The 11,970-nt window shown below is 34.4% G+C and overlaps 1 protein-coding gene across 1 annotated transcript; it reads right to left on the bottom strand.

Annotated features, from left to right (window-relative positions):
• Positions 1-4,547: 4,547 nt before the first annotated feature.
• On the bottom strand, positions 4,548-5,972 carry LOC7475541 (probable ribose-5-phosphate isomerase 2). Its single transcript, XM_002314782.4, has one exon. It carries the CDS (start codon positions 5,629-5,631, stop codon positions 4,834-4,836), a length of 798 nt encoding a protein of 265 aa, XP_002314818.3. The 5' UTR covers positions 5,632-5,972; the 3' UTR covers positions 4,548-4,833.
• Positions 5,973-11,970: the final 5,998 nt, after the last annotated feature.

Below are 11,970 nucleotides of genomic sequence, written 5' to 3'. Positions count from 1 at the left end.
AACCAAAATAACGCTAGAGAGATGTATCATGTATGACTTCTGGCGTGGCACGGCGACAATATTGCATTATCAGATGAGGTAAAGAAAGCAAAACTAGCACGGAACGTCATTTTGATGTGATCCTACCTTTCGGCTGAGTGATTTTTAAAATTAATTGTTTTTTTTTAAATACAAATTTTAAAATATTTTTAAATAATTACTCTTAATATCAACATATCAAAATAATAAAAAATATTAAAAAATATTATTTTAAATAAAAAAATCAGTTTGTTTTAAAAACATGAAGCCACAATAAAAAAAATTAAAAAATATAATTTGAACAGCATTGTGAATTTACTATTCAATTTTTTTTATTTTGTTTTGGCTATTACATTTTTTGGGGTTTAATTAAAGGGTAAATGATTTAAATTTATTGACAAAAAAACAAGATCGAAAGAAGGTGAATCAACATGAAAAAGATGCTTGAAATGGATGGCGGGTTCAAATTTCTTGTGAAATGTTCAATTTGTTGACAAAGACGCTTTTATTTATTGTTCTATTTGCGAGTTTAAATTACTAGTATTTTCATACTTGGCCTCCTATTCTTAAAATCCTAACTACGCCCAGAGTGAATTAAACAGATAATAAGAGAAAAGGCTTCTAAAAATATTTTCCCCTATGTACTGAAAATAATTATTTTTTGTTTTCATTATCGTTCTTCAGATTATTCTAAAAACCACCCAAATATCCATGATATAGTACGGAAATAAAGTAATTTGCGTATTTTTGTTTGATCCTATATATAGATATAGTGAAGAAAATTGGTTTGATTTTTATTAGAGAATATAATGTAAAAAAAATGAAATAATTAGAACTAATCAATAATATTCAAATAAGATCATTAAAAGATATACGAACTAACCAGAAGAGATTAAAAGATCAATTTAGTTTAATTTGTTACCATAAAATCTTATTATATTTACCATATAAACTGTAGTAATTCCATACCAATCAATCATTACGTTCTCCCATTTTAATTTTCTGCATTTCTGGTTGGGAGGTGAGATCATTTCGGGGGCACTTCGTAGCAGCGTGAATAATAGCCAAGATACATGTTGGTCTAGAGGGAGACCATCCAATTTATACGTCCACATCCCCAGCCTGAGAGGCTGAGCTGTGCGCATCTTTTGTCATCATTTCTGCCTCGTCTGAATCTGGGTCTCTTCTGGAGCCATGGACATGTGACTTGGTGCTGAGTGTGTTCATGACAAGTTAGCAGGTCACACATGTAGCAAAACTGCAAAACAATTAACCACCGGTTCGTGTGTACAAATCTTCATCATCAAAATAAATTAAGGAAATTAACTAGCTAGTATATAGGATTATGTCTGTTCAGTCACTGTTCTTAATTTGGAGCCTCTTGTTGCTGTCAAAGGAAATTAACGTTTACCGACATGTAAGAACATGACCTAGTAGTCTAGTAGAAGCTAAAGTACAGGGAGAATACTTTGAATATTATAAATATATATGTTATGCTGTCTAAACCAAACTACGCAACGTATAAAGGTGCATGTCTACGGGGCATTGCAATTTGCAAACCTAACAAAGGGCCTTTCGGTGCTCCCTGAAGGAGCAAGAGAGGCAAGTTGTGTGTGAGAATGTACGTCGTCTTGCAGAGCTTGCATGACCTAAATATTACTTTCCGCCGAATATTGGTGTTTATTTTCCATTTTAACTTTTGGTCCACTAAGGATTGCATGGTGGAGGAAACCCCTCTTCCTCCTTTTTTTCTTACCATTTGCAACGCCCTTTTCTTACTTCTCTTGTTTTACGAAAGTACTGAGTTACGAACCCATCAACACAGCACCGAGTGATCATAAGATTTGAGGGTCTGGATGGATTTTGACTGCAACTTATAAATCATGCATGGAGGTTCAAGTTCCAACCTCAACTCCAAATTAAATCCATGTTGTATTATTACCAAGAGATGAGCCTGTCCTAAAGTCAATGCAAGGATAGAACGATCGATGATAAATAATGAAGGATGAAATCATATCTCCTTTTGCCTGTGCAGCAAGTGGGATGAATTCCTGAATTCCAATTTAAGGTGTTAATTATTAACAGTTCAAGGGTCCTTAATGCATTTTTTTTCCCTCCCTTCTTGTCCTTGCTTTTCTTTACCTTCACTGATCCCAATAATTAACATGCATATATACAAAGGACACATTTTGCATCCTTAAGCACACATTTTTGCTCTTTCTTCTGCCCAAAATACTGTCTTCAATGCTGCTTCCTTCATTTCTTTCGTGCCACAAAGGACCAATAAGAGGCTTACTATCTGCGAAGTTCCTTTATTATCTTTTCTGCAAAAATTGAGAGAAGTTAAAAAGAAAAAGGAAAGTTGAAAAGCATTTCCCTACCTTTATCAAACTCTACACTAAACTTTATCATTCCATCAATGTCATTATCAAGATTTGCTTTTGGCTCCATCTGTGTCTTTTTCAACAGATGAACAGTAAAATTATAAGCATCTGATAATTGGAAGGTTGTCCTTTCTCTTTTCTTACGCACAAAGGAAGCGAGTTCAGTGATTGTTAGTAGAAATTTGCTTCAAGGACTTTAGGCTCATAAACGCATCAGATCCTAATAATCAGTAAATCCCTTTCCCCCCCACCTACCTACCCACTAGAATTGGTACGTAGACATGGTCATGAAACCACTATGTCTGGACCCTCAAACAGGCCTGTATATGACTTGGAAACAGAATGGCCATTAACTTTATGAACCCAAGCCCAGTTACTCCATAAGGTCATATCCACTCTCTTGTGGATGTTTTTGTGCGCACTGCTCTCTTCCATTAGTGGGCCCTTGAAAGTAACTACAGTACAATGACTAAGCTCGAGGACCTTTCAAAGTGATATAATCCCATGTATATACTCTCAGTAATCTTTCAGAGTGGCATAAATTGTAGTGCAACTGCAAGAGCATCCACATCCATACTATCAGGAACGCAGGTATGTTAATACGAGCTCCATCACCAACCAGAGAATCACCGTTGATCATCCAATATGAAAAAAAACACAATATAGGCAAAATGTATCTCCAGTTTTGTATTAGTAAGCAGGGACGATGAACTGAAGCACTATCCTCACTTTTCATGTCTAATACACAATTTGAGGTCCATCCATACCTGGGTAGTTCTGGAATAAATCAGAAAAAATCGATAAGGCCCGGGCTCTTTTCTCCACCAAAATAGCCTGTTTAGTCTAATGCCTGGTCTGCAGGAAGTTTTAGTCCCTTGAGCTATAAAGTAGGGAAGGAAAGCAATTCAAATTGCACCTGTTAGCCAATTAGTCTCCAAAATAGCCCCCTCTGAGAGCCAACTAGTCTCAACAAACCAACCCGACATGTGTTTCCATTCAGAAATCTTTTACTTTTGGATTTCAAGTCTAGAACTCAATATACTGATGTTATGTTTAATTAATCCACCCTCGCCATTATTTTGTAAGCCTGTGGGACAAACTGCTCTTTAATTATAAGCATCGGCCTTGCGGCTCCTTTTTATAACTGACATTAACAAACACTAGCGGAACATGAGATATAGTTCAACTAGCAGAGTTCATAATGTTTCTCTATGAACACCACCAATCCAAGAAGCATCCCAAGTAGGATGCATATCTTGTTAGAAATTATTGACACACCGATGATCCTCAACGGCATAGTGTAACTCCATCAAGTAGCACGTGTGAATGAAATGTATCAGAGCGATTGCATAAAGTAACGTCCATGATCATAACTCCATAACCAAAATCATTTTTCCGAGAGAACCAGACCAAAATCCAATCCAGAATACCAAATTCCTTCAAGTCCACAACTTACAAAGTGATATCCAGCACTTCTAAAGAAATATAACAAGAAGTTGGTTAACTACTTATAGACAGGATTTATGAGACCAGGAACAGGGTCAGCGAACCTTACCTGAATTCACCATGTTTACTAAAACAGCCGTTTATATTCATAACAGAAACAAAAAGAAAACGGCCAACAGATTCAACTATGGAGGAACAAAGATGTGAGCTTATATCGGTTCGAGTAACCTCGCAACGTGCATGAAATCCATGTAACAAACTAGCTAACGAGAGTGAACGGCTTGCAACCTTAAAAAATGGGGCTTCTGCCTCTCAAGACATGCACTAAAATAGCTCTTTCAAACAGCTCAGCGCAACCATTAACTAGAAAAAGAAAAACACACAAAAAGCACTGCACTCCAACAGCAGAAGTATATACTCCTCATCCTTCAACCTATGCGGGGCTTGACAAGAATTAGCCAAACAAATGCTTGCTGAATGAAAAAACAAGTATGTTTTGCCCCTTCAATCACTACAGTAACGGCACAGACTAGACACCCTGTATTACATATTGTTGCCAAGTTGCAATCACAGAGCAACAGTTATGCATATTCAACAGCACAGAGCAGAAACCCTTTGTTTTAACAACAAGCCTAATGACTCTAATCCAGTCAATTAAAACATATCAAAATACATAGAATATGAAAAACTAAAACAATCAACAGGAAAGGAGGGCCAATTTTATATTGAAAAGAACATGAGATGACAGCTGACGTTCAATAAGCTTAGATTATTCAACTGCTAAAGTAATCCTAAAACCCTAAAGCCTAAACCATCTCTCCTAATAAAATTCTGACAAAAAATTACGGAGGGATCCCTCAACCTCCCCCCAAAGCACAATTTCTATCAATACTGTTACAATAACAAAGCAGTCAAATTTTCCAACTTGATTAGTACCCCATCAAAAATTTCAAATTTGTGAAACACCCATCTTCTAAATCTCAATCTACTTATTCTTGATAGTGATTCCAAGCTCGCCTGCAACTATAACAGTAGTTGCCATATCAAGAAACATTCCATGCTCCACAGCCCCAGCTAGCCTCAGAATAGCATCACTAGCAATCTTTAAATCCCCGACATCCTTCTTGAAAAACAAATCCACGATATAGTTCCCATTATCAGTAACAAAAATCTCGCCATCTTCACCCCCATTATTAGACCTCAATTTCGCAACACACCCCGCGTAATCAAACAAACTTTGTAGCTTATCTTGAGTAAATTTCCAACAAAATGGCACAACTTCAACAGGCATGGCACCACAAGCACCAACATGAGGCACCAATTTAGACTCGTCAACAATAACAATAAACTTCTTGCAAGCACTCTCGATCATTTTCTCTCTAAGCAAAGACCCACCACGCCCCTTAACCAAATTGAGATTCGAGTCCACCTCATCAGCACCGTCTATTGCAAGATCAACGATGGGATGCGAATCGAGATCGGATAAAGGGATGCCAAGGGACACGGCTTGCTGGTGGGTTTTTTTAGAGGTGGGTATGCCTATAATGTTCTTCAATTTGCCTTGGTGTAAGAGATCGGCGATACGGTCGACGGCGTGTTTGGCAGTGGAGCCGGTGCCTAGGCCGAGGACCATACCGGATTGGACAAACTCGACGGCTTTGTAGGCGGCGATTTTTTTGAGCTCGTCTTGGGTTAGAATTAATGGGGAAGGAGGAGGAGACATGGCTCCTGACTCAATGGGTACCATTTCTGATCCAAAAATAGATGGACAGGGGATAGCCATTTGGAAAGAAAAAAAATAAAAATTGTTTATGCCAGAAGGAAAACAGAGATGATAAGGAGAGGGGATTATAAGATCATTGTTGAAGGAGTTATATGTGGATGAGGGAGAGATAGGATGGGCTTGGAGATTATTGGGGTGTGTGTGTTTGTGGAAAAGAAGGGTTGGCTTGTGGTGATTTTTATAGAGGGAGGAAAGAAGGGTGGTGGTGGTGGTGGTGGTCCTATCCCTATCCTTTTCCTGGATGGAGGAGGAAAAGGAAGGGTTTGTTTAGAATTAGAATTAGAATTAGGGTTTTTTAGTGGAATGGGAATTGTTTTAATTGCGCAGAGAAGGAAAAGAGCAGATTCTTCTTTATTTTACTTCCTTCCTCCAAGACTTGCCATATTTGCAGTCCAACCCCACCCCTACTTATTGCGTGTCGTGCCCTACCCCTGCCACCTATGATGTAATGCGTGTTTGAAGGTTTTTTCTTTAAAAAAAAACCTGTGTCTGTCAAATTTCAATGAAATAAGAAAACATTCTTCAAATGAGGATACTTAGCGCTCCTCAAGAGATTATGTATTTAATTATTTTTCATTGTGCAATAATTAATTAGTTAAATATCTAAGTTATGATCAAATATATATATATATATATATATATATATAAGTTATAATTGATTATCGATTAAAAAAAATTAACATGCCTCAATTATTTACTATGCACTAGTACCCAGTTATAGTAAAAATCTTTCTTTAAAAACTTAAATAACATGGTATTAGGGTGTGAATGTATTCTCAATGAGATTTATTTGTCATTATTATTTTAGTTGGGGTTAAATAAGTCCATTTACATTTTAAATGAACAGTATAATGATTTATATACCCTTAAAAGTTAAAAAAAATTAAAACTAAAGCTGGGTATAAGAGATTTTTAGTATTTTTAAGCTTCAAATACAAAACAAAATAACCATAATACCCTTACATTTCTAAAAAATAAAATTGATGTTTAGGGTCAGTTGGGTCTTTTCCATATATTTTTTTCGGTATGGTCTATTCAAATGAGGGACAATTATATTAGTGGCGAGCGCGTAGCACGGGCCAACTATTTGGACGGCATGTGCAGTATTTTTCAGTGTTCAAATCTCATAATCCACGACAACATTGGAAATGGCACGTTGTCCTCTACCTGGTGGTATGGCATGCATCAACAACGAAGGTGTGATTGATCTCCCGTGAATGTTTTTTATTTTCCTTCCTCTTTTCTCTTTTCACACCTTAATTTTCTCTTTGGCCATTTCAAAAATTAAATATATACTTCAGTTGTTGTTTATTTTAATTTTAGTCTTCGTTCTTTTGATTGTTATTTGTTTTGTTTAAAATGTTATTTGAAGTTTTTTTTTTTGTTCATGAACATCTTGTTTCATTTATTTATTTTATCCAATTTGGTTATTGTTTTTTTAATTGGTTTTTTTTAATTCTTTTCATGATTTTTTTTATTCAATTTTACCCTTGAATATTTTATTTTATTTTGATCTCCATTTTTTTATTCCTATTTTTATCCATTTCATAATTTATTCTATCTTCTAATTTAGTCTCTAGTTATTTTCTTTCATCTAGCTTTTATACCAAAATTGGTCTCGTGACTCAAGTTACCGATTTCAAAAATTATCCTAATTTAACATTAAGTTTTTTTTTTAAGTTGTTATTTTTTTTCTAATTTCATTAATGGATATTGGATTTTGAGCTTTATTATTTGTTTCACTTTTTTTTTCCCATGGAGTTATCACAATTTCATATCTCTAGTTGTGAGACAGTCGAGTTAACCAAGTTCATTTATTTAGTATTTTTTTAAAATTTTATCGTTTGATATTAGGTTATAGGTTTTTTTAAAAAAAACTTATTTTACTGATTTAACTTTGATTTTTTTTCTAGATATTTTTTTTCATTATTATTTTTATCCACATCCCATGTCGCAGGTCATGAGTTAGTCAAGTTAACCCGGGCAACCTGAGTTTTTTTTTTCAATGTTTTTTTTTTAATTTCATCATATGAGATTAGATTATTGTGCCTTAAGCTTTGTGATTTTTTGTTGTTTTCTTCAAAGTGGAGCTATCACAAGTCGTGATTTTATCAAGCTATCTTGAGTTTTTTTTTTGCAACTTTTTTTTATTGATACAAGTTCAATTCTTTTTCTAGTTTATTTTTAAACAGTTTAATTTTATATCGATCTCATAACGCGGATTGCAAGTTAGCCGAGTGAACCTGAGTTTTTTCCTTTGATGTTTTTTTTTTATTTTTTTTTATTTTATCACTTGGTATTAAATTATTGAATCTTGAATTTTATGATTTTTTAAGTTTTTTTTATGTGGGGTTATTTTAATCTCATATACCAGATTATATATTAGTTAAATTAACCTGAATTAAATGAGTTATTATTATTTAATTATTTTTCTACATTAAAAAAAAATAATCGTCTCGCGCCACCGGGGTCATGAGAAATCACTCTTCGCGAGAATACATATGGTTCTCAGCATGCCGTAATCGATGGCATAAATAGCCAATGTACAGAATAAGTTTAGTATAAGAATTCAATGAATGGATGGTTGGTTCATTTTGTTCACTCTTCTCGGGAATACATACATGGTTTTCATACGGCGGCCAAAACCGACAAGATTTGCCTGTACTGAATGTGTTTTCGTGGTTACATGTTTCCTCACAAACCGACAAGATTTGTGAGGAATCACTCTCCTCGATAATGCATGTTTTTTCGTTACCGTCTTCAGTTTTTTTTCAAGTGTTTTTTTATTTAAAGATATATTATTATATTTTTAATATTAATACATTAAAATTATTAAAAAATATTAAACATGAAATTTAATATTTTTTAATACTAATTTTAATATTTTTTAAACATTATATTTAATTTTTTTTCATAGTACCATTGAAATAGAGGTTACACCGCAGGATTTCTTTATCTTCTAGGATAAGGGCCTTCGGAAAAGAATCAATAAAACTCTACTTATTTGAAGACAAAAGTGGCAAACAAGGCATGGGCCTTGTTCTTATTACGATTCTCCGCATATTCGCAACCACTGGATACAATTTGTATGCCAGCCACGATTTCCTTCCTTTTAGAGCATAGAATATTACCTCTTCTTACTCTGTAATAATCTCATGGGTTATGTCAAAACCACCATCGTTTTCATTATCACAAAGCTGCTGCTTTTGTCATTCTCTTTTGGCTCAAAGGAGAAAAAGAAAGGCGGAGCTAGTCTATTTTTGACAATGACGTGTCATTGCTTGAGAATATTAAAAAGAAAAAGACGTTTTTGTTTCTGTTATTGATCTCATTGGGAAAGGATATTGCCTGGGTCCACAAATCTGGTCATATTCGAAGGTCAATCTTGCCTGAGATTTGGTCCGATTAGCTGAACCGTTTGGTTGGACTGAAAATATGGATGGACTTTTTTTTCCCTCTGTCTTCGTTCAGAAGACGATCTCGATTAATTTGTGACGTCTTTTTTGGAACATGATTCTTTCAATGGAAAAAACGAAAAGAACAGTGATAAGAACAACAAATTAAACAACTCAATATGTTCTTATACCTCATAAATACATGTTTAATTGTGATTATAATGTTCTTAGTTTCAAAGTCAATCTCCAACAAGTCCCTTTTCCTATAGGATTGCATCGAAAATCAACTGCATTTGTCCAGACGAATCCAACGTGACTCATAAGTTTATGTCTTTGGACTAGACTAGTCTATCTTCCAACCTACCTGGTAAAACAAGTTTTGTTAGGACAAAGGGTAGCTTAGATTATTCAATCAAGCTCGTGGTTTTATTTTGGAGCTGCTAGTTAGATATCGAAGAGGTACAGGAGAATTCCGTGTCTGCCGACAGTTTCTCTTTCTATCTGGGATTCAGGTCCATCATATACGTATCAAAAGAAAACACAGGAAAAATTGAATAAATCACATGTTCATGCATTGTTCAATTGTACAGTTTATGCTAGTTGGAGTGGAATACTATGATAGAAGGATTTCTCAGGAAAATTATAAAGTAATAACACGATATGTATAATTGCAATAAAGTAATAACACGATATGTATAATTGCAATAAATGCACAAATATTTAGAGACAACCTTTAAGCTGTAACGATGAAACTTTAGACTCAAATTCACTTGTATTAAGTTACGTATATGTGCTTTATTTATATTAGTTTTAAGCATGGGAAACATATATCAATGGCTTTGTATTCATAAATTGTATTCAAGATATTAAAAAAGATAACAATCATAATTTAAAAATAAAACAAGCTTTAAAAAATATTAAATAAAACAAATAAATCCTAAGTAAAACTCTTAAAGTTGGGTTAATTTTTAAAACTTGCAACTCATGAAATCCTAGATAAATAAAAAAAAACAATGAAAGAAAACATTAATCTGAAAATTTAAAGGGCACGTGCAAAGATAGAGAAAGAGAGAGGAAATAGAAGAGAAGAAAAAAAGAAATGGTCATCCGTGACAAACCGGCAAATGTATCCATGCATGCGCCGCTTTTTCATTGAGAGCACGCCGAGATGAATATAAAGCAACCCTGAAATGATAATTTTGACCTCCTGAATCAGCCATATACGCCATCCTAAGAGGGTAGAGGGGCTGACAGCACGCGTTGGCGTATTTTTTTTAAAAAAATATATTTTATTTATTAAAATACTTTAATGACCTCACCCCCAACTCTTTAATTACAAAAACAAAAACAACAAAATAACACGAATACCCTTTAACCCAAGGGTTAGATTATTTGACATCAAGGGTGTCAAGGTCTTTTCACCGTGTAACAAAAATTAAAATTACAAAAAGGCCCCGTCATTAGTTTATTTTTTAATTTCAAGAGTAGATATATTATTTTATGGTGTATTTTTCCTATGAAAATACAAAAGTAACCCTCAGTAGAAACTAAAAAAATTATTAATTTTAAGGGTAATAATATAAATTTACTATACAACTAAAACATAAAATACCCATCTTGTCCCTGATCAATTTTAGAATACTAAAATTGTCCTGATGCAAAAACTATTTTACCTTTATATATTTGGCTAAGAGTTTTTTTTAAAAAGGTCAGGAATGAGAAAACACTATTCTCGTTCATAGTGAATCATGTTCAAGTGAACAATGTTTTCTCCTTTTCTTTTAGATTTTTTTCTTAATTTTTTTCTTTCTTTAAAGATGTCCACAACTCATAAAGGATGGATGTCTAATTTTATTATTTTAACCTTCTTTTTTACGAGATGTGAACAAGTTTAACACTTACAGTTTTGTTAGGAATTGGATCCTTAAAATGAAACAAGAGACCACCGACACTTGAACTAAAAAGCCATCAAGATAAACAAGTGAGAAACAAATATTACAGAATAAAAAATGTGTTCAGTAAATAACTTCAGCCATATTTATCTATGCAGGACCTTCCTAATCTTGGATCGAGGAATCATCATGCTTCATGGATCTCAAATCAACCTGACCAGATGTATAGCGAGGCAGGCACGGTTTCAATGCGAACCATGCTAAAGGCAGACAAGAGAAGAGACAGACCATCTCGGATTTGGATTGCATGGGATGGAAAGAAGCTTTTACATTATCTGCAAGACAGTAATTGCAAGTTCTAACAAAGCCATTTATATTCTTTTTAACAAGTATGAATTGTCCAATTTTGAAAGGTTCTTCACACCAGATTCAAGTACTTAGTTTGACCTGACATGCTGCGCAGAAGAGGGTGAGTTGATTTTTGAAATCATTTGGGCTATGGGGCAATACTTCAATCCTATCTACAGATAACAGCCCACTTTCTAGAAAAGGTCTAGACCCATATTTGCATGTCATCATGGGTCTTTAGGCCCTTGTTTTCCCATATATCTTTGATATCTACAAAACGCCACACTACATGAAGAGAAGAAAAAATCGATAGCGGTGAAGTAATGCATCATATTTTCAGTTCAAGAAAGTCACAACTCATAACAGATGTAGAATACTGCCCGATAAGGAATTCATTGAAAATCCGGCGCAGTTGTTCTTACATGTGTGGAGGAACTCCCACTCCAAAGCTTAAGGAACGTACACATACCACCTTTTTAAAAACTAATGATGGAAGTTGAACCTGGGATCTCAAGTTGATTGAGTCACCACCTAAACCCACCACGGGGGCAATCCTCTATCACTGTACAGTGGCATCCCATTCCCATTGGGACTTTTAGAATAGCAAGACAGATGTATGATGCAAACGGTAATGTCAATATAACCTGAAAACTATCCAGTGCAAATGGAGAAATGGAACAGTTAGCCCTTCTCTTTTCTCAAAA

Source organism: Populus trichocarpa, chromosome 10, assembly GCF_000002775.5.
Source record: "Populus trichocarpa isolate Nisqually-1 chromosome 10, P.trichocarpa_v4.1, whole genome shotgun sequence".
NCBI classification, from domain to species: domain Eukaryota; kingdom Viridiplantae; phylum Streptophyta; class Magnoliopsida; order Malpighiales; family Salicaceae; genus Populus; species Populus trichocarpa.
This window is presented reverse-complemented; position numbering and strand designations above follow the sequence as displayed.

Bases quoted from the DNA above. Each gene is read 5' to 3' on its own strand.
- LOC7475541 (XM_002314782.4), bottom strand. From the start codon at position 5,631: ATGGCTATCCCCTGTCCATCTATTTTTGGATCAGAAATGGTACCCATT.